The following is a 23,717-nucleotide window of genomic DNA, read 5'->3' on the forward strand; positions in this document are numbered from 1 at the left end:
TTGTTTAGAGTTTCTAGAAAAAAAAAAAAGGTTCAACACTATAGAGTAAAATGCGTTTGCAGCGCTGTGACCTAAAGCAAGTGTATAACCCCTGTCTCACTTTCCAGGCTGACCTCACTGGGATCAAGTGGAAGCAGTATGTGTGGCAGGGCCCTACCTCAGCGCCCATCCTCTTCCCGGTTACCGAAGAAGATCCCATACTGAGCAGCTTCAGTCGGTGTCTCAAAGCCGATGTGTTAAGCGTGTGGCGTCGAGACCAGCGTCCTGGCCGGAGAGAACTGTGGATATTTTGGTGGGGAGATGATCCCAATTTCTCTGACCTAATTCATCACGATTTGACAGGTAAGATCTGATTTCTCAATGTATTTGGTAGAGCTGGCAGCAATGCTATTTTTACCAGTGTTTGCTTTGCTGGTACTGAAGGAAAACTCTTCCTGCACTGGCCGCCTTATTCGTAGGCCATGCTTCCTGGTGTGAGACGTCTGGAGCAGACTGCATGTTTGACACAAATAAGATGCTTAGTCATCTTGGAAACTTTGACACTGCAGCTGAACATTTCATTGCAGTTCTATGCTGATTGTATTTATTCCCTTCTATTCATTGCACAGTATCCTGCTGTCCAGTGTAATGTTGGCTAGAAAAGAGTACGGTCTGCTGTCCACGGGCGTCGCAATATGCAGCCACAGAGGATTCACTAATGTCACCGCGATTTTCCGTGATGAACCTATCGTAATGATAGGTTCCTTGCGGCATGCCGCAATTTTTAGACGCGAGTGGAAAATCGTGAACTATTTTCCACGCGTGAACATTGGGCTGCGCTTTCCATAGTTATCCTATGGAAAGTGCATCAAGTGTACTCTGCGTGTGACTTATTGCTGCTGCGGATCACACTATGACGAATCGCCCGTGGGCAACCAGCCTCAAGACCCTTTTTACACCAACAGTTATTATTCAAAAAATTGTTTACACAAGTGAAAAATACCAATAATTGTCCAGCGTAAATGGAGCCAATAAACGAACATTGATTTGTTCGCTTATCCTTCATACATTTCATGAAGCATAAACATCATCACTGGCTTGTTCACTATCCGTTCGGTTTACATACTGATCTTTCTGGCGTTTAAGAGTGAACGAGCCAACGACTTATCTGCCTGTATAAACGCGCTGCATGAGCTCAGAATTTGCCCTTCGTTGTAAAAGCACCTTTATTGTGTCATTTATGCAAACAATGTAGAAAATAGTTTGTGTTCTGTTCAGTTTGAAGGTGTTATTTGGACAAGTTTGATTCATTATGAAGAGGTTCTCCTTTAAAAAACTCTTATCACCTACTGGCAGGTATAGCTGATCACAGAACGATCACTGAGGCCCTACCACTTACACCTAATGATCGCTACAGTGCAGGACTTTGCTGTTTCCATTAGCCCCATAGACTATGAATTGAATGTGGTGGCATGGAGCATGCCAGACCACTGCTCTTCCCCCATGGGGATACCCAGCAATCATACACTTATCAACATCTATCGTTTGAATAGGTGATAAGGGGTGTGTTTTTGTTTTTTAACCTTCACTGATACACATGGCATTCAAATAATCGTTTGTCAGTTTTCCAAGGATAATCGTTAAGTTTACACGTCCGTCTTTAAAAGCACAACCATCGCTCACTTTTGATCGCTTAAACAAATTTTGAGCAATAATCGTTGCGTCTAAATGGTCCTTAAGTTATCTATTCCTGATTCCAGAACTAGCTTAAGACCATCTGCCGGTTTTGCAAGAAAGAGTGCTTAATCTTTTTATGTTCTGTATTTGGTATTACAACTCATCCCCATTAATGTGAATGGAGCAGAACTGCAATACCAGGCATGGCACATGGCTACCTGACACTGGCCTGGAGGACCCAGGCTGCTCCTCATTAGGTACAGTGTATAAACTTTCAGGTATATTAGTTGACTTCCGTCAACGTTTAACATGACTCTTGTTTTGTGGTCGTGCCAGGTTCGCCAAAGTGATGGCTATTTTTACAGAATGGGTCTTCTGTTCTAGTTCATAGGCAGGGTTTTGTGCAGGTTCCTAATGAGGCATATGGGGAAGAAGGATCATGAGACCGCCCCACTAAGGGCTGGTATTAGTGTATCTTGACGCTACCTGGTGGAGTCAAGATTGACAGGGGGTGACGCCCCCTCCCTCTATTTAACTTAAGCATGTCAGCTGCAGCATGGAGGGCACTGGCCGCAGGAGGCACTATCAGAACCGACCGGATGGGAGTGCGCCGCGGGACGGCAGCAGGATGGTGAGCGGCGGCACATTCTCCAAGTAGTCGGCTATCTCACTTAGTTATGACAGCCACAGCGGGTGTGGCGGTGGAAAGGCACTATGACAGCCAGGTGGACGCACTGTGCACCAGCAGAACAGGGATCACAGTGCACTGCAGGCCCTCAGCAGGATGGTGGGCGGCAGCGCCGACACATGGGCAGTAGGTGGGTATTGGTGTTTCCTGCCGCCACCAGGAAGTCCTGGTGGAGATAAGAATGAGTGGCTGGAGACGCCCCCCCCCCCTGTACCTAATTAGCTTAAAAAATATGGGTTGGCGGCAGGTCCTGGCAGCCCACTAGCACACTGCTGTCCCCGCTCTTAACTGATACTCTTATGTTATTAACGTTGAATCCTTGCATATGACATGGCTGCCAACAATGTAGACACAGCTAACAGGTCAAACATCCCTAAATGTCCACACCAACCAACAATGTACACACAGTGAGCTGGTAGGACCTTTGACAAATCACCCAATAGAAAGCTAGGGGTGTGACTGGTGTTTCTCCTGTCAAACTTCTAGCTTACTGGTGGCGTCAAGGTACACCAATACCCAGTGGGTGTGCGCGGGGGAAGCTGCCTTAAGGGAGCACACAGGGGCAGGGATGTTTGAAGCAAGTAGCTGTGCGCCAAAAGGGAAGAGACAGCCTTCGTCCGTTACTCAGTCCTCATCCTCCCTGCGTCCGGGAGCCATCACAGACGAGCAACGGTGAGTCTACATTGCTCTTTGCCGGCCCCGGTAGCTTACAGTGAAGGTTTGCTGCTGCAAATGTAAACCTACATGGAAAAGTAACCTTCACCCTAAGCCACCACTGCCGCCAAGAAGCAAGGTGCTGCTAGGACCTTCTTCTCTTCACCCTATTGGGAGCTAGGGTTGGGAGAGGGGCGTTCCTCCTGTCAAACCATTAGCTTCCGGTGGCGTCAAGATACACTAATCCCCTAAGGGCTCTGGCTGGGGTCAGAGGCTTCATTAAATTAGACAAGCTATGGAGCTCCAAATATTGCTACAGTAGAAATTATTTTATTGTGGAAAATAAAGTAGCAATTTATTGGGGTTCGGTATCTCTACCCTATGCAATTTTGTTATTGCTGGTTGCTTTGTTTTGGGAAACCAAGCGCCTCAGTAATTGGGAATTCCTACTCGTGCATCTTCTTTTTGTAGACTAGAATTGATTTTCTATAACTTGAGTTAATCTCTGAATTTCATGAATACGAGTAGACCCTAGTGCGTGATTTCTTCTAACCACGTCTTTCTCTTTCTGCATCATGTGGGGCATCGTGGTTACGGTGTGGCTTACTTTTTCAGGGTGATAAGCGGAGAACATTAAATGATTTCATCTGCTCTATGCTAGTTTCAGACGAACATATGGAAATGCGTACCCAATACGGATCAGTATTACGGGCGTGTTCCAGATTACACTACAACCTTATGTCATCTGTGTTTACCTCCATATACTCTAATGTTCTGCTGGACAAATGCTGATTTGTATTTGCCCAACAATAGGCAAAAAATAGGTCATGTCGTGTTTTCAAGAAACTGCAGTAAAAAAAAAAAGAGAAAAAAATCATACAGCCACGTGAATAGATACATAGATTTACATAAGCTTTATATTACTGTCCCTGGAAGACAGACCAAATACGGAGCTAATATATATTCGTCTGAAACCAACCTTTTGTGACATTTCAAGCCTGTGTCTTATGAGTATTGTGTAAAACAGGATGGGATGTAATGGCAGCTTGTATTCCTGGAGGCTGACCTGCTTTTGCTGTAAGGGCCATGTATTTATCTTCTGTCAGTAGTAGTTCTTCATGTTGTTCCGGCTATGGGATTTTTCGCATGTAACCATTCTAGTGATAAGTTGCTTGTTACAGATCTGCTCTTGGAGCCCCCAGAGTCTCTCCATACGGGGAAATCTTGTATTACAGGGATGACGACTAGGTGATATGTGGAGAAGCTGAGCTTGCCAGAGAAAAAGATGCTGTTACTAAGTGGTTCTGGCTCATACATGTAGTTACTGAGCTAACTTCGACTACTCCAACCTGTGTGGTTTGTTTTGCTGTGTGTTTTATTTTTTATTTTTTATTTTTTTTGTTTAAAAACCCTTTTAGGCCTTATTTGTATTGTTTTGTGTATATGTTTCCATTATACGTTGTAGTTTTTCAATGTTTCGAATCTACTCCTAGAGGGGTTTTTCGAGTCTATGAAAAACTGAGGGGAGAGCAGGAAATGATTAACAATAAGGTCTCTTCCACTGGCGATTCTTTATTGCATTTTCCGCGGCGATAATCCGCACGCAGGTAGCACATGAAACGCTTTCCATAGGATAACTATAGAAAGCGCAGCCCGATGTACATGAGCGGAAATCTGCTTGCGTTAAAACAACGCCTGTGGACAGACTGCCTAAGCCAGGTTAATACCACCCAAATTTCCTGCAGCTGTGACATGTGCATGTGTGACCGCTGCAGGGAGTTCTTTATCAGGACGGGTATTTGCTATGCCGCCTCCTAATAAATTGATTCCATCTTTGGCCTTTGTGTACCATCAGATTTTAGCTGCGCGTCACAGGTGGTGGGAAGCTGTGCTAAGTTGAACAAAATGTGCAAGTGTACTGTAAAAAGCAGTCGCAACTTTTTTTTTGCACAAAACAGGTGTGCGCAAACTTGCCACTTTTTTGGGGGCTACACAATCAGCGATAAATTCTCCCTTAGCGGCCCTTTCAGACAAGCGTATTGTCAGTCTGTGCGGTCGATGTACATGCTAACATGAACCCATTATAGCCAATGAGACTTGGACTACACTTACCTCGCCCAGCTGCCCACTGTATCCAGCACAGCTGCTCTGGGTCTACACAATGACGGTGAAGTCAAGCTTGACAGGAGATGACGCCCCCTGTAGCTGATTGGCTGGAATAGCTGGTTGTGCTGGTGGTCCTGGTAGCTCAGTAAGCAGAGGCTGTTGCTTCAATTTTGGGTGCCCTTTTCCTTTGTTATTTTCTGAGGCGTGCTGTCGCCCAGCTTAGACACCCTTCCTGTGTTGCTATTTAGGGCAGCTGAAAACCTCTCCCCGACGGCCGCGCCCAATAAAGCATTCCGCAGCAAACTATGGAGGGCTGCAACTCCCTGTCTTCCGAGCCCCCGCAGGAGACACGCATTGCCGCCAGCGAAATCCCCTCTGCAGTGGAAGATGAGAACAACGCTTCGCCAGCAGGAGAGAGCAACGCACCCCACTGTGCGTTCCAGTGCTGACTGGGGTGGGCACGAGGAACCCACAGCGGCGGCCAGTCAACTGAAAGCGGCCGTGAAGGGCGACACATGCTGCCGCCGTACACAGCATTCAGAGAAGAGACAGCCTACAGCGCTGAGGGATTCAGCCTTATAGCCAGCTTAGGTGAATTAACAGCCCTGCAGATGAGCGGCCCATTACAGACTTCGAGCCCTCCTCACTCGCTGAGTACGTCGCATCCCCATGCAGTTCAGCTAATTCCAGGACCTTTGCTTCTGGAATCTATCGGGAGCTAGGGGTGTGACAGGGGCGTTCCTCCTGTCAAAACACCTAGCTTCCGGTGGCGTCAAGATGCACTAATACCAGTGTGGTCTTGTTTGTTTTGACACAGGGCAGCCTGCTTAAATAAAAATGCATTAGGTAGGACTACCCCATTAAATTCTCCTTAGTGTGTCATGTCTTTAATTTATAATGGAAACTATGATGTTTTGCTGAATCTGTCATACATCTTGCTGAGTTAAGGCCCATTTAGACGTGACTGTCTAAACACTCATGCCCAACACTCATTCCCACATGTACTAGCTCACGTGCTTTTGCACAGGAGTAAGTATCGCTGGCTCTCCGACAGAGCGGCCAGCAGAGCTGAGGCGGCTGGAGGAGATTTTTCTCCTCGCGCTCCCCCGCCCCTCTCCATGCACTAACATAGCGGCCGTTCAACACTGAATGGCTGCTATTTACACTGAAAGATAATCATTCAGGATTTTATGCAGCTTAAACGATAAGTGATCCAGTACTGAAGGGCTGCTGTGTTCGTGAATGGAGAGTGGCAGGGGGAGAGCGAGGAGAGAAATCTCCTGCAGCTGCGCCACTGTGAAGCAATGATACTGCTGTGCAAAAGCTCAAGAGCTAGTACATGCAGGGACAAGTGTTGGGCATGGTTTGCCCGACATCCGTCCCGTCTAAATAAGGCTTTACACTATAACGAATATAGACATTAAATAACGAGAAGGGTTGTTGATCTCAAATGTTGATCCAAGGATTACTCTGACTGCCATTATGGAGTCGGGAAGGAATTTTCTTTTCTCTAGAATAAGAGTAAATTGGCTTCTGCCTACTGAGGGTTTATGCCTTCCTCTGGATCAACAAGGTGGAAACGGGCTAAACTGGATGGACGCTATCTTTTTTTCAGCTTAACATACTATGTTTGGAGTAGCGCTGGATGCTTCACGGCTCATGCCACTAGAACTGACGGCTCCTCCTGAGGCTCACAGCAGCAGTTTGTACAGAGCTGAAGCTGTCGTCCCTGTTGGCTCCGGAGCCTGCCTTGTGCCTCGTCTGTAAGCAGTAACGTCATCTGAAGCGGAGCTATTTCTGTCTCCAGTAAACAGCAGCCTTTTGTGGCAGGGGATCTGCTGTTACTTAATCTAAACTTGTATCTTCTTGTACTGCCGAGGATCATGTACAAGTAGGATATAGAAGGTTTTAGAGCTCTTGGCTAGCAAAATAATTTTTTGCTAGTGTTGTGTGTTTTTTTATTTTTTATTTTTTTAATTTTTTTTCCCCCTTCTTGAAACCTAAAAACACATGATGAGACTCCATCTATTTTCTATAGAACAAGCTGTCTTATATTCCAGGGTTACCAGTATTCAAGAAAGTCTTTGCTCTGGTGTTTCTTCGCTGTAGCTTTGCTGACTTGTAGGCCACGCTTGCTACAGATACCAGTGGGGCTGGCCATTCAGAGGGAGCCGCCTTTGCTTGCATCCAAGGGATGAAAATCAGTTTATAAGAACTAGCAGATGGCTTAGACATGGCAGTCTAGTTTTTCATAAGAGCCGCCACCTGTTTGGTTGCTATTGGCTATTCCTTCACTTTTTCTGAAAAAATGTACATCCTTCATACAGGTGGCTCATGGAAACTTACATATAGATGGTATATTACATAAGCACTGTACTTGCTCAAAGGCTTAAAAAACCCTTTAAGGGCTCCGGCACACTTGCGTCTTTCTTGCACGTTTTTTTTTCACACGATTGTCAATGGGACTTTCTAATGTTAAAAACTCATCGCAAGTTCGTGCTTTGACATTTTTGTGCGATACGTTTTTAACATTAGAAAGTGCCATTGACAATCGTGTGGGGGGAAAAAAACCGCGCAAGAAAAACGCAAGTGTGCAGGAGCCCTAAGGGTGCCTTCACACACGGATGTTTTGTGTCGGATTGTCACCAATCTGCAGCAGATTTGACGCCATTCAGTTTGATTTCAATTGAAAGGGTGAAATCTGCTGTAGATCTGCACCAAAACCCACAGCACATGGGCTACATCTGACTGGGCCCTAATTAATGTGATCAGGCGGCTTTACAGTCTATTAAAACACTCCACAACTTTATTGCAAGTTTGGCTTTTTTTTAAATTTGTGTAGTGTAAGACAAACTACAATGCTCCAAAAAACCTGCGTGGTTTGCTCAATTCCTAAAGCTGTATTTACATGGTTGTGTGTGATATTGGACTTATAAGCCAGTGTTTTGTTTTTTTTTCTTTTTCTCCTTGTTCCTAGGATTTGTTTTGCGAGGAATACACCTTGCTACACATGTCCCCCACCCCACAGGCATGAAAATAGCACTTTTGAATAGTATAAATAGAAAAATCACATTGCATCGACTGTAAATGCAGTCTAAGGGCTTATTCAGACATGCGTATATCGGCTGGGTTTTCACGCCCAGCTCGTATACGGTGTCCCTCTCTGTAGTGGGAGGAGGCTGGAAGAGCCCGTAGCAGTTCACTGAGCTCCCGCCCCTCGCCACTATTTGCAATAGGAGGTGGCACATAGGCATTAGCTTTGCGCGGGGGAGCGGCTGTAACGGAGCACAGACGTTCCGGCATGTTGGCAGTAGGCAGCTGTCCGGCAGAGTGGAAGACACAGCCATCGGCCGTCAATCGGTTCTCATCCTCCGTGCGGCAGGGAGGTATCGCAGAGAACCAGCGCGGGCACCCGCGATAACGGTCCCATTGCTTCTTACCGTCCTTGTGGGCTTAGGGTGAGGGTTCCTTTTCTTCTTACAGCTCATAACGTAAGGCTACATGGAAACGTTACCCTCACCGTTAGCCACCCGGGACGGCAACAGCCAATGTACACTGTGCTGATAGGACCTTTAAAAGTTTGGAAGTTTAAATGAAACTTGTAAGTTTCTATTAAAGAAATTTTATGGAAAGTGAGCAAACATTTGCATGTGCCCCAAAATAGTATTTAATGCTTTTTAACATTAAAAAAAACAAAACACTGCTGTTCTGGCATTGTGTTTGAATTATTTATTTATTTTTTCCCTCCCCTCACTCGCTCTTCAGTATAGACAGATAGCATATCTTTATATGTTGAGTCAATTTGAGCAATGCACTACTTATTAGAGCTCATTTACACAACTGTGTACGTAAAACACTGTGGATCGCTCAACGTTTTACCGATCTGTGAGAGCCAGCTATTGCCACGTATGGCAGCGAGTGCGCTGCACATGAGCATATCTCATGCAGTGTTTACACGCTCATGTGAGTGGATCAATGAAAGTCCATATGATTTTATTGACTCCATTCACCACGTGTCACACGTGCCTAATATGCGCGAAAATCGCGGTTGTGTGACTTAAAGGGGTTGTCCCGCGGCAGCAAGTGGGGTTATACACTTCTGTATGGCCATATTAATGCACTTTGTAATATACATCGTGCATTAAATATGAGCCATACAGAAGTTATTCACTTACCTGCTCCGTTGCTGGCGTCCCCGTCGCCATGGTGCCGTCTAATTTCAGCGTCTAATCTCCCGATTAGACGCGCTTGCGCAGAAGGGTCTTCTCCCTTCTCTTGGGTCTCGGCACGAGCGGCGTTCTGGCTCCGCCCCTTCTGCGCGTCATCGCATAGCTCCGCCCCGTCATGTGTGCCGATTCCAGCCAATCAGGAGGCTGGAATCGGCAATGGACCGCACAGAACCCACGGTGCACCATGGGAGAAGACCCGCGGTGCATCGTGGGTGAAGATCCCGGCGGCCATCTTGGCTGCAAAGAAGAAAGAAGTTGCAGAGACGGGATTCAGGTAAATAAAATTTTTTTTTTTATCATGTCCCTTGGGTTTGTCCCGCGCTGAACGGGGGGGGGGGGGGGGGGGGGGGGGGTGTGTGTCTATGGAAGAAAAAAAAAGCCGTTTCGGCGCGGGACAACCCCTTTAAGGCTTATTTACACCAGCTGATAATTGCTAAAAGCGGATTGTTTCTAGTGATAATCGTTGCGTGTAAATGTGCACTTTCCATGCACTGCTTAGCTGATCATTTCAGTCAGCCTTATCAGCAGTTCTCCACGGGGAGCGCTGATAGCATTGTTTCCTGCTGGAGAACAAAGTATCTAAATGCAGATAAGAGCCCTCAGGCTAATAGCCCTCACTTCATTGCTCTTAGTAGCTTGTATAAAGTTTATGCAAAATAATCGCTCACAGCTGTCCCTCAAACTGTTGATTAAGCGATCTTTCAGCGATCATCGGCCCGTGTAAATGGGCCTTAAGTCCTTGGACTGCTTTCAGATGAGCGTATTTTACCTCTAAATTTGGTCTGTGTTTTATGGACTGTAATAAGCTGATGTAAATCTGTACTTGGTCACATGGACATTATTGTAATGGCTTTTTTTTTTTTCTGTAAAAGCTCAGTATGATTTATTTTTCCAGTTTTTGCATCAATATTTTTTAGTGGATAAATACCGATCAGTAAAAAATACCGATGACAGTAAATGCAAAACAAATACTGACAAGGTAGGGTTGTAGTCCGTACTACGGACGCGTTACAGCGCGTTCGTCTGGAACTACCCTTGGCCAGCTTCCACAGGTGTAAGAGCATTTATGCTGCGTTGTTAAGCACGCGTGTATTTTACGGTATTTTTTGTTTACTTCAGATCTGCTTTCTGTTTTTTACCATAAACCCTTTCCTTTTGACAGATCAGCTTGCTTCAGTTTTCAAAACCAAAAAATAGACCTCAAATGATGTAAAGAAACAATATAGGTCTGTTAGTAATGTTTAAAAGAGCACTGATGTGAACCCAGCCTTAGGTGGGCCTCACACCCATGTATCTCACAGCGTGCCGGCTGCGCAATGACATCGCCTTGTCCTGTGATAGCGTGCGTGCATTCGTAATGCGCTCCACAGTAGAGCACGCTGCAACTTATTTTTTTTTTTCCCCAAAGCAGGTCTGTTTAAAATGCTGAAACGAAAGTGAAGCGAAAGATGAAGAGTGTACATCTTTTTTTTTTTTTTTTTAATGGATCCATCCTTAAAAAAGGAAATGCATTTTGTTCACTTGTTTTACTTTTTGTTTAGTATTAGTATATTTCCTTTTTTTTTTTTTTTTTTTGTAAAACTGCATCTGTTGAACAACTACTAGTGTGCAAATGATGCCTGACACTCTTCCCCGCATGTACTCGCTCCCATGCTGCTGCACAGGAGCGAGTATGGATGGCTCACTCAGCAGGGAGGCGGGGCAGCTGGAGAAGATTGATGCGGTGGGCAGTGACGCGTAATCACGCAATACTTCCGCTGTGCTCACAGCGGAAGTATTGCGTGACAGATGGCTTCCATTGACTACAATAGAAGCTGGCCGCGTGTTTTCCCTTGGCTTTCTTTCACTCCTTGGCGTTCCGCGGTGGAATTCCGCATCGTGAACATTGAACTATTAGGGTCAGTAGCTGGGGGATAACGCTGCAGACATTAGCCCTAATTTTGAATTAGTCCTGGAATATCTAGAGATGGGAACGTTCTTTTAATAAATCTGAATACAAAAATGTGTATAATTATCGGTTGGATTCTACTAAAAACAATATTTGTGTGACTTTAAAGCGTGTTTGATATTGAGCCCCAAAATGTCTTGGACCTCAAGTGGTTCAGAGTTGTTGGGCTACAAACTGTGTGGTGGTCTTTTCCAGCCCTGTGCTAGTGACCCCCGGCCAATTGACTAGAGCTGTGCGCTGGTCTGGATCTGAAGCTTGGCCCCTGAACATGTAATGCAATAGTGCTGTGACCCCTCTACAGAACTCGATCCATTAGGTGACCTTGATCGTATGTCCTATTGGGGCATATAATGCCCAATCCAAGACCCCCTTATATTAGCCAGTGTGGAATGATGCTACACTCGGGAGGGCTTGGTGTGACCATGTTTTATGTGATGAAATGCTACTAATCTGGCAGGAGAGCCATTAGAGCGCCCGCAGCGTCTTCCTACGATATCGGCTCATTACCAGCAGGTCCTCGTGGACAGAAGATTGTCCAGATTGTGTCCCTTGCCCTGTTATTTTGGGAGTTAATTCTTTAGAGGTGGTATTTTTAGATACTTGTGCATACAGCTCCTAAGCTGCTGCTTTTGTAGAAACTGACCCCCATAGAGCTGCTGTATGTAAACCCACCATGTAATACACAGCTGAGATCTCAGGCTTGGCATTTCTAGTGCTGCAAGGATCTCTTCCAGAGAAATGGTAGATGACGACCCTAGTTGGGGGACGTGAAATCCCCCTGGGTCTAAGCATATACGTCCATTAGATACAGTTCAGTAAAATCACTGTTGTATACTTTTTAAGAGAAAATCAAATTGTCGCTAGTGTTACAGTAAAGAAAAAGCGTTTTCACTAATGAGATTGAAACGCTTGCAATTTGATCTGTGCTTAATTTAAATGGCTTCTGTATTTGGGAATGCCTCGCAGCTTGTTCTGCAGAACCATATGCCTGCTAATAACACTGGTGTCCTGTTACATGCATTTTTCCTTCCCCACTGGGTGAAGCAAGTATCTAGAATGTGCTTCCAGCCTCCTATTACTTTACCATGCTAATGTCTTGGCACAAAGTGACTTCTCAATTCATAGCCCTAGTTCAGGGGGGATGTTTCAGTGGTGTGCTAGGGCCGGACACCAGATTATTGAAGCCGCTGGCCTGTTTTCCTACAATTGTGTTGGACTTTAGAGTCTGTCTGAGCACAGATCATTTATCAATATCGGACCTGGCATTAGAAGACTTGAGCAGCTTTATCACCAGGAAATGTATCCTGTTAATGAATCTCTCGCATCATATGAATGGTATTAAACTAATAACGCTCACCCCTGAATGTCTCTACTGAAAGAAGCCTCTTCTGGGAAATGTAGTAGTAGAGTATTAATACAGAAATGTAACAGATGTTGCACTAATTGACATTTTAGTAGATCCATTTATTTCATTTGAAAAAATTGTGTTTTTAGCCTACTGCTGCTGCAGTTTTAAAGGGGATCTCTCGAGAGACAGTAGATTGATATATAGTTTTGTGGGGAAAGATTGTTTAACTTATCATTCAAATAGATCCCTGCTCATTCTGAACTTAGAGGTCCGGCGGGCGGTCCATCAGTGATTTGCCAGCCATTTCTGCACTGAACGATCACTCCGTTAAGGATAAGCCGGTTCATGAACTCTTGTGATCAGTGACGTGGTGCCACTCGATGGGCTTGTCATGATCTGTTCTCAGATAATATACCGACCTCATCTCTGTGCAACAGAAGGCAACATTTGGCAGTCATGGGTAAACATGGTGACTTGAGTGACTTTGGTGATGGCTACATTGTTGGTGTCTGGAGGTATGGAGCCAGTGTTTTTGAAACGGTAGCGCTTGTTGGCTATTCCTGAACCCAATATCAAAGTGTATCAAGACTGGTTGAACCATAGACAGACATCTGACTGAAGACTGCACAGTGACAAGTCCACGTGTGGTTGATCCTAGTGACGAGCGAACACTAGATGGCATGTTTGGTATTTCGGCAAGGATATACCACAGTGGACCAACTGACCCCAGCAGTACAACAGCGGGAAAGTTAGATGAATTTCTACAGTGACCTTCAGGGTACCTTGCGTCGACTGGGATTCAATAGCTGAAGACTAACACAGTTGCCTCTGACCCCGTGTCATCACCAAAAATGTTTTTCATGGACCTTGGAAAGTTGTCAGTGGACATATGGCAATAGATTATCTGCAGTGATGAAATCTGGTTCCTGCTGAACTATTTGGATGACAGAGTCCACATCTGGCGTAAACAGCATGAAGCCACTTCCCATGGGCATACTGCTGGGGTTCAACAGACCCGTAGTGATGTCTGGTTTGAGGAGAATGTTCCCGGCATAGCCTAGGAGCGTTGCTCATCATACTGCAATCCTTGAATGGTGAAAACTACAGGGACCTGTTAGCTGACCATCTGCACCCATATCTTTAGAAAGTCTTGCCCAACAACAGTGGCGGCTTTCTGTCATCAAGTGAATTCACACTACCTTGGCCCCGAAACCCATTGGTCTGTAACCCCATTGAACATGGTTGGGATATGCTGTGAGATCTGCTCCCGCTTATCAGCAAAAAGTACTGCCGGGCTGTTGCAGTGGCCATGTGTCAGGTTGAGTATAGAGCATGTACGCCACCTTGTGGAATCTGTTTTCAGAAAGGTGGATCAACCAGTTAGGGCATTCCTAATACAGAGATCGTTCAGTGTATATGTGCATATTCCTACACAGCTGTCAATCACTAATGGAACCACACAGACGATCTGCAGTTCAAGTCGCCCACAGGGAGACATGGCTGTCCGCAGCTTAATTAAAGCACGCAGATTTGTTTTGCGGACTTTCTGGTCCGGCGAACAAATCGCAGCATGCTCCATTTTTGCTGCGGTTCCCACAAGGATGGCTTCCATTGATTTGTGGATTCTGCGGAAAAGCAGGAGATTAAAAAAATAAAAATCTCTACTGCCCATGTGCGTTGGTAAGCCGGTCGGCGCTTCTGCACACATGCGCAGGTAATCGCTGTGCTCAGCTGCGGGCAGGGTCTGATTCCCGCATGCCCAACCCGCCCGTGGGCATGAGGCCTAACATGTTTATACTGCATCTTTTCCCACAGATATATACACCTATGTGCTGCCTGCAGGATGGACTTTTTCAGGTTTTCTTTAAACTCTGTTACATTATATTGAATGACATAAATGAAAGATGATGTCTTTGACTTCTCTATGGACCAGGGTAAAAATTGGAGTTAGAGGGGGGGGGGGGGGGGGGAAACCCACAAAAAAGAAGTAACATGCAATTAAAATGGCATGCATTCTTTCATGGACTAACTCCTGATATAATATTACTGAAGTTTCATTAACAGTGAAAATAACATTAGTGTCATGTCAATGCTGGAAATCCTCCTTTTCCTACCATTTGGTGAGAGCGGTGATGTAACTTTACCTGCAGGCCTGTAACTAGGAGTGGTTCTCGAAATCAGCCGCTCCTTTTTACTGTGTGCATAGGCTAGAATGGGAATTGTTGGGATACGTGCCAAACCTGGAGCATGAGGTGTTCTTACATAATGCTTAAGTAGTTTAGTAGAAAGGTGAAACTGGTTCCTGCTGAAATTGGTTTCATTTACTCCCCAAAGTAGTGAAACAGTGAAGTATACACGGCCCTATAATTCTGTCCCCCACTTATGGTGCTGTGTACCTGTCCTTACAGCAGTCTGCCGGCCACAGACACAACTGTCACCCTAGGGATTAGGCCAACTATTGACCTCAGTTAAGTGTTTCCTACATTATAATTTGTTCCCAGGAAAAAATTGAAAGGGGTCTTCTGGAACTACAATATTAAAATTGGAAAAGCCCTGCCTAAAACGTCCCATTTTGTCTTTTCATTTTTATATATTTTTTTTTTTCCTTTTTTAATTGTAGATTTTTATTCTGTTTCAAGTCAATATAGTTGGTGCATAACTTGGCTGCCCGAGAATGTATGTATTTTAACCCTTTAGTGACATAACTAACTTTAGCCTTAAAGGGATTATCCAAGTTATGAAAGGCCGGTTCACTGGTTTCCCCCGTGTTAAGTGAAGCAGCTCATACTCTCCTCTCTCAGCTGCCCGCTCTTTCCACTGCTGCCAATAAAACACAGATTGCTAAGTTCTGTCCTCTTCTGCATTATAAGGCCACTTTCACGCAGCCGAAAAACTAGTGAGATTTGTGCGTTTGCGAGAGGTACAAATTTCGTGCTATTATGAACCTCATTGTTTTGAAGGGAGTCATTTACATGAGCCATGTTACAAATCATGGCATATCCTACCTCTACATAGTCCACAGAACGAATCGCCCTTTAATGTATCGCATGGCTCTTGCATGCTGTGTGATGTGCAATGCGAGGGTTCCCATTGATATTGGAATTTCTGCAACCTGATTTTGACTGAAAATCACCTTGCATCTGTGGGTAAATCTCATGAGCACAATATCGCACGCGCCTCTGTGTGTAGATAGCCTGAGGCCTATACTTTACCCACTTGTGTAGTTCTGTAAGGCCTTGGTTTTTGCTGAAAGACTTGCAGTTTTCATTGCTACAATTTTGAGGGTTTGTCTTTTTTTTTTTTTTTAATTACTCTGCATGTCCTAAACCAGGAATACAATTAAAAGAAAATGGCTATTCTGGCGGGGTTTCTTTATGGTAGTTACCATTCATTTTATATACGCATTAATAATTGCTATTATCTCTTCAATAATAAAATATTGTGGACAGAAGTTGTGCCGCCCGCTTCCTATAAAATAACTAGGTGTCACACACTGACTCGACATGTGGGTTGCAGAGCCAATAAATGGCCTAATTAGGCTGGGTGCACGCGGCTGTAGCTGCTGTGTGGTTTGGCCGGCACACGGACCTATGTGCTATCTGATATACGATGCATAGCACGTCTTATTTCTTGTCCGTGAGACAGACAGGAATAGGACCTGCCATGGGTTTTTATGCCATGCTTAGTCTCGCATGCTATAAAGGGTCCGCCTGAATCTTATGGAATTGCAGATGACACAGAGCATGAAAATGCATCCATTTGCGCCTAGCCATAGGGGGACCTTACATAGGACTAGAGATGAGCGAGCACGCTCGGTAAAGGCAGATACTTGAGCGAGCATCGCTCTTCTTGAGTAACTGCATAATCGTCCGAGCAAATGAGAGGGGGGGGGTGGCGTAAGTGAGCGCGACTGACCAAATGATCAAAAGAGCGAATGCAAGTGATCTGTGGAAATACTGCCACCAAGAGGGTGACCAGCAATAATTCGGCGACTAGTCACTAGGAGGTTTGTTTCAGCTCACCTAAAGTGTGTTTGATCCAAAATCGCTTAGTAAAAATTTCAGTTGTTCAGATGCCATCAGCTCACTTTAGGGACTGTTGTAAAGTGTAAAGCCACCTGTAGATGCAGAGGAAGAATTAGACGGGCAAGGGCTCACCTAATCACTGTTTTTCTGGGAAATATCACAATGAGATCAAGTATGCTCTGCTTGATTAGTTGAGTTGGCAGATAACGTGATCTAAAGCCCTCTTGGATTATCTGAAGCCTTAGGCGCAATGCACACGGGCGGATTTTTGCTGCGGAATCCATTGCAATGTCCGTCCATAGCATGCTATGTAAAATGCTTCTTGCGCGCACACACACACGAGCGGAAATCACTTGCAATTTTGGAGGAAGAATCGCATCATGCTCTATTTTAGCACGATGTTTGAAATGCTGTTAAAACGCAGTTTCTCGCATGCTATCCTATTTTCTGGCTTTTCAGTGTTTTTAAATGCAATGCGTTGCCTATTGAAATTAATGGGGAGCGTTTTCAATGCTGTCAAGCGCAGTAGAACGCGGTGTACAGTGTGTTACCATGTTTTTGAACGCAGCATTCTATGCCAACAGGAGGGAAACAAAGTAGTGATGGCTTTGGCTTACTTTTGCATTGTTACTGTGCAAAAAGCTCACACTGAACGCTGCACAAAGTGGCTCTGGCCTGAACGCAGTGTTCTTACGGTCGCTTGTGTAAGAGCGGCCTAACTGCTCATGCCTATGGCCGTAAGCGTAGAAAGCTGCTGGTCTCCCGCAGTGTTTTACACATACACAGCCCCCATGCTCTGCCAGCTGAGACCACGTATGAGTGGAGTATGGCTCTGTGCATGGCTGGGATGAATATTGAAACCCTGCCCATACTCAATGTATTGCATATGAACAGCATATCATACGTAGCCTATGGAAGGCCTGTGTATGGCACACAAGGGAAATGGAGCACGCTGCGATTTATTTCTCTCGCGTATCTACACAAAACTGTTCATGGATCAATGAAAGTCCATTGACTCCATTTACCTCATATCACATGTGAGTGCAACGCATGTGTATTACGCAGTGAGGGATCGACCATGGACGTGAGCCCTTACGCTTAGTATGTGAGTTGTGCCGGATGTCTGTGTGCTGTCTGATCTTCATGGATCCTTTACTCTGGATGTCCTGTTCACAGCTGTGAAAAGGAGGAAGAATACAACAGGTGATGCTTGTGTCCTTCTCTTCTTGCTCATCTCCCACCTCCCCCTTGCTAGCACCTTGTCCTCTTTTGTGCAGGTTTAAGTGAGAGCTGCAAGTTTAGTACATACAGCTCCTACTTCAACCTACTTGATCTCTGGCTGAGGGGGGTTAAAGTGATTTGGCTTTAAAGGCGTTTTCTGTTCAGTGCTCACTGTCAATGCCAGGATACATCGGGGTCTGAGTAGAAGCTGCGGCTCTGACCCCCTGTGTAGTGGCCAGCACTTGTAACTTCAGGGGCGACTCCTGGCTGGTGCTTGGAATTGCAGGCGCAGCTCCCATTCTGAGGATCAGCCACCACACGGGTTGGAGCAGTAGCTTCTGCTCTGACAGCGGATTTCTGCCTGGAAAATGCCTTTTTAAATCCAGTTTAAAACCATGGCTCTAGTCTTGTAGCAGGAGGTGGCGCTGGTAGAACTACTAAAACATCACATAATTTATTCTGTATTGCGAATGCCGTTAGAAAAAGAAATCCATACAATGCCAAAATTACACTTTTTGGTCATCATGTTTCTGATAAGTTGAATAAAAAGTGATCTAAAGCTTTTTTTGTACTCCAAAAGAACATCAGTAGAAACTACAGCTCACCATATGAGAAAAGTAGCTTGTGACTAGGGGAGTCGTGGTAACAACCAGACATTTCACAACTCCCATAAACTTATCTGCCATCTCCAACTCGTTACACCCTTTACTGGAGTACCAAACACGTGTCAAGGGACCATGCTCTCCTTGTTTATAGCAGACCTAGTACTTGCTGCTCCCTTGTTCCCTGGTTGTGTGCCACTCCTCTGACATGTCACACACATGCTTGTAGCTTCCATCTGGTTGGGGCTGCACTGTAGGGCATTGCGAGCCACGTGGTCCCAGCCCACCAGTTCTGCACACTTGCTCTATAATGGATTTTATGAAAAGCAATGTCCATTTTAGAATAAATTTTAAACTTTAACTTTTTTTTTTTCAAAATCTTACAGTATTTTTAGTCGCATAATTTCCAGCGTTCTACACATTTCAATAAAGATGTCTTTTTGCTTTTGGTATTACACACATGCACCCATTGAGTATTGTAGATGCTGTAACAGCCCACCATTACTGCCACTGTGTTCTTCCATTGTTGCTTCTTCTCCAGATGTGATTGTCTTGTGTTGGGGGTGAAGATGGCAGTTCTGCTAACATAGGTGTATATAATCTGTTTTTGCTGCTGTTAGTGGTTATTGCTTGCAGAAACAAACTCCAAACAATAGTTTACAAAGCTCCTTATTGTGGTTTGTCAACAAATGAGTGTTTGTATATGTGATGTCTCCATTGTTTGTACGGCTGGGCTCACACCAATATATTTTCGTTGTATAATTACACGCAAAATAGTGTCAATAAAAGTACACTGCTTTTCATTTTTCCGCTCACACTTGCATATATTTAATGCGTATGTTGCGTGCGCAAAAAAGATAGCATCATGTTGTATTTTCCCAGCGTATTTGCAATGTTTCTTTTATGCATGTTGCTGGGAAACCTGCAAAGTAAGTTAAAAAGGAAAGGAAGTTGTAGGCAGACTGTGCAGGAGCGTCTAGGGCCCAGCGACCCATCCAACCTCATGTCTGTGGATATTGGAGGCCATAATTATAATACCATGGCTACTTCTCATATGAGAGGATGCTCTCTTGGCCAACAACTGTCACCAACACAGAAAAGCACAAAACTGGTGGCTGTGTGATCATGTGAGCGCTAGAGGGGTGTTTCCATGGCGTTGGGATCATTCCTTGTCTTCTGCATCCAGCTGTTCTCTGCTCGGAGCGCCTGGCTGTTTATACAGCCAAGCGCTCCGAGTGGGCTATGGAGAACACAGCTGGACAGCTGTGTTCTTCATACTCCACTTGTCATCAGGGAGCGGGATACAGCTGAAACAATAGTATCAGCTGTATCCCGCTGTGAATCCCTGAAAGACAACGATGTACGACGGCTTAACGAAAACTGCAGTTACACACGATTATCGCTCAACAGACTGCTTTGAGTTCATTTTGAGCGATAATCGTTGTCTAAATGGGCCTTTAGAGTTGGTGGAGTCGTGTATTTGCACATACAGGCTTCTATGTGGCATTGTGGAGGGGTGCCTTTTACAAGGGACTCCACTCGACTATTGTTGCTGTGTTACATGGGAGCTATAATCTTTCAAGTGAATAAAGGCAGAGTGGCCACAGATCTCTTCAGCCGCTCTTCTCCATTTACAATAAATATTGAGCGGCTCCCGTTTACATGGCCCAACAGTTTGTTTTTCTTTCTTTTAAAAACCAAGGGACTTGGACGAGAGTGATTTCTCACTGTGTCCTGTCGGCGGCTGTATGTACCTGGGGTGATCGCCCATATTCACTGTTTCGGCTCGATCCTTGGTGCTTAGTAACAGAAATGCTCAAATGCAATTAAAAAACAAATGCATGGTCAAGAATCATGTTGAAAATAGTGTAAAACAAGAAGCATCTCCTCTACACAACTAGCATGTGGAATTTAGACCCCTAGAGGGCTGTAAAGGAGGCTCTATAATCATCCGCTAGGGTATCCCTTAGAGCCCTTCTATACAGAACAACTATTAGTTTAACACTATCGCTTTATTGTGTAAAACTGGCCTTTTGGTTGAATGATGAATGTTTGTTTACTTCCTTTTATGCAGGCGTAAACCTGTTGGTCAGTTCAGATTCTCTTTACCAGTGAATGTGAGCGAACGATCGCGCAAACACAACTTAAACGATGTTTACAGTATTTGCTAAAAGAGTTAGGCTGGGTCTACATGGGGCGGATTCCCGACGGAAATCTCGCGGTTTGGCCGCAGCAGAAAACCGAGAGATTTCCGCCGGGAGAACCGCTGCTTCAAAACCCGCGGCGGTTTTAAAGCGGCCCGGCTGCTTGCTCTTCCGCTGCGGCCGGCGCTCCCTTAGAGAAGAGCGTGGCCGCAGCGGGAAAAAAAATAAACATGCTGCGGTCGGCAAATCTGCGCCACAGCGGTGGCTTCTGCCAGCTTTGCCGCAGCGGATTTGCCGTCCCGTGTGGATGAGATTTCTGAGAAATCTTGTCCACATGGCTGACTAATCCCGGGATTAGCGGCCGCATGCGGATTTGTCGCGGCGAAATTCCGCATGGAATTTCCATGGCAAATCCGCCCCGTGTGAACTCAGCCTAAAATGTGACTGTGCTCAGTAAGAGAAACAAAGAATCTCGTGAATATGATACCTTGTAATGGCTAACAAAAGAAGTTCTAGCAAGCTTTCCAACCAAGCGCTTCTCCTTGATTTAAGCCTGGGGAAGAACCCTTCGGCCAGTCTCGCACATGTATTTGTAAAACCGCAGCGGTTTACAGTCTTCTGGAACAGCGCTTTTAACACGCCCAATCATTGCAGTGGGTGATGTGGTGCGTTACAAAGCACTGTAATAGAAGGGACAGCGTCCAATTAGCGTGGCGTTAGAAATGCCGTGCTAAAACACTCATCTGAGAAGCCCAATTAAAATCAATGGAGTACAGTGTTTTCAGTGGATATTTTAAACACCTGCTAAAACGCTGTAAAAACCGCCTGTAGTAGGTTCTAAAGCTCGCTACAACAACATGTATTTTTGTTAGCCTCTACAAGTTCACTCGTAAGAACTATTTCTTGCTCCGTCTAAAAGGAATCTTAATGGGCCTGTTTATAACAATCCAGTCTTGGATTCTCACTAATACTGTATGGTACACAATATGCATATCAAGGTACGCTAAAGACTTGCTCTAACTATGGGCAGTCATGCTGTGCTAACATAATGGTAGTAATTATTGTAAATCTGCAATATTCACTCTGTTTTCCCCTTTTTAGTGGAAGAAGATGGCAGTTGGGACAATGGACTCTCCTATGATTGTCGCACTCTGTTATTCAAGGCTATCCATAACCTGCTGGAGCGATGTTTAATGAACCGAAATTTTGTACGCATAGGGAAATGGTTTGTAAAGCCATATGAAAAAGATGAGAAACCAGTTAATAAGAGGTGAGTGTTGTGCTTATGGAATGAGGATGTCCACTCTTATTAAAATTTAACTAAATTCCTTTTTTTTTTTTTTTTTTTTTTTTTGTGGTTCTTGGTGACATGGTTCAATTAATAAACCATCAGGGAGGCGCTTCTAGGGGCTACCTTGAAATATAGATTAGATAGAAAAGGTGTATTAGAACGTGACGGATACACAAAAATGGTTAGGACTCACCCGGTGTTTGGTGAGGACCCCTGTGTATAGGAGTCTCACCAACACCTCCTCGTCCAGGTCCGCTTATCAGATCTCTGTGAGATCTTCACACTGGTGCCAATCGGTCCCCCTGGTGGTTGGAGTCTGCTGCAGGGCTTCTGTGTCCAATTCACGACTGGACCCACGGTAGAGTGAAAAAATAAAAAGTTAAAAGTGCTCCTGCGCTGTCTCAAACAATCGACCAGGCTGTGACAAATGCAGTATTTGTCAATAAGGTTTATTTGTACAACACATTTCATCGCTCTGGGGCAACTTTATCAAGTACATAACATTCATAGTGCATTGTGTCTTTATATAGTTACATTATTGCGTGGCATCCCATTCTAGGGGCTTCCGGGTTAGTGGCGCTCACGTGACCTCCACGTCACGTGAGTGGCTTCTGTGTATTCAATATGTAATGATTAGTACTTCCGGTGGAGTTCCGATCACGTGACTGAAAGATCACGTAAGCGGCGTATATAAGCGTCCGTATCCAAAACGTGATGACGTAGTTACGTCATGTGATAGTGATACTGTGGGGCACTTTTTGGAAAGGAAGTCCTGCTTAATGGCGTGCTGCCGTCAGTTGCGTCATAACGCAGGGTCATGTGGTTGGACTTACTGATAGCATAGTGACGTCAATTACGTCATGACGTGGGGTCATGTAGTTGGACTTGCTGGTAATGTGGGTTTACCCGCGTTACCATGGATACCATTATGCTTTCCAACTCTCGATTATTGCCGGCTGGTTCAGGGTACCATATCTTAGCGATGACCCTGTATATTAAGTGTTAAATCAGCAGTATTATGTGCCCCTTGATATTTTAAATGACAGGTTTAACAGGCTATAAGTCATAAGGCAAACTTAGATGGCATATTATGTTTAGATAGTTCATTTGACCATTAAACAAACATAGGAATAACATAAAGAATGGTTTTTTAAACAGTGTGTCCCGCCATTTTTTACATTATCACAATAGAGATTTTAAAGACCTTAAGGTAACACCACTTGAATCCATACATTCTAAATCTACTCAAAAATTACGTGAAAAAGAAATGTATTGGATTTTCAGATTAGACACACTAGTACCAAACGGTCTTACCAATTGTTAAAGCTTTGAAGTGACGCTCCCAGGCCTGGAGAAACAAAGATGGCCGAACTGCTTCTGACTACCTGCTACTCTGCATAGTATGTGGTCTAAGGGCTCACTTACACGGGCATAGGTGTCACGTGTATTGTGTACATATTTTTCACGCGTGTAAAACATGCAGTACACAGCAAATGCACATGTGTATACTTATTTCCTATATTAAATCCACATTGCATATATTGGTGCATATTGTGCACCTTGCTGCATTATTTATTTATTTATTTATTTATTTGTTTGTTTATTTATTTTCCTACATGTAAAACCTTGAGAGAAATCTAGTTGATTAGCAATTTTGTAAGCTCTGGGATTAAAAGGGGTTGGCCAGTTGCAATGAGCGTTTTAGAAATATATGAGCCGAATGGGTTAAAATAATAAAACAAATGTGCTTTCTCTCCTCGGCCCTGATGATCCAGTGCTGCAGCACCACAATTCTCTTGGTCCCT

General features: G+C 44.7%; 1 protein-coding gene across 1 annotated transcript in view; it reads left to right on the forward strand.

The window, feature by feature from the left end:
• MED13 (mediator complex subunit 13) overlaps nt 1–23,717 on the forward strand; it is an 83,510-nt gene that overhangs the window by 8,109 nt on the left and 51,684 nt on the right. Inside the window, exons 2-3 of the mRNA XM_066575097.1 lie at nt 108–342; nt 21,723–21,891. Coding sequence (XP_066431194.1) covers nt 108–342; nt 21,723–21,891 — 404 coding nt within the window. The remainder of the gene's footprint in view (nt 1–107; nt 343–21,722; nt 21,892–23,717) is intronic.

This window comes from Eleutherodactylus coqui, chromosome 1 (assembly GCF_035609145.1).
Source record: "Eleutherodactylus coqui strain aEleCoq1 chromosome 1, aEleCoq1.hap1, whole genome shotgun sequence".
NCBI classification, from domain to species: Eukaryota; Metazoa; Chordata; class Amphibia; order Anura; family Eleutherodactylidae; genus Eleutherodactylus; species Eleutherodactylus coqui.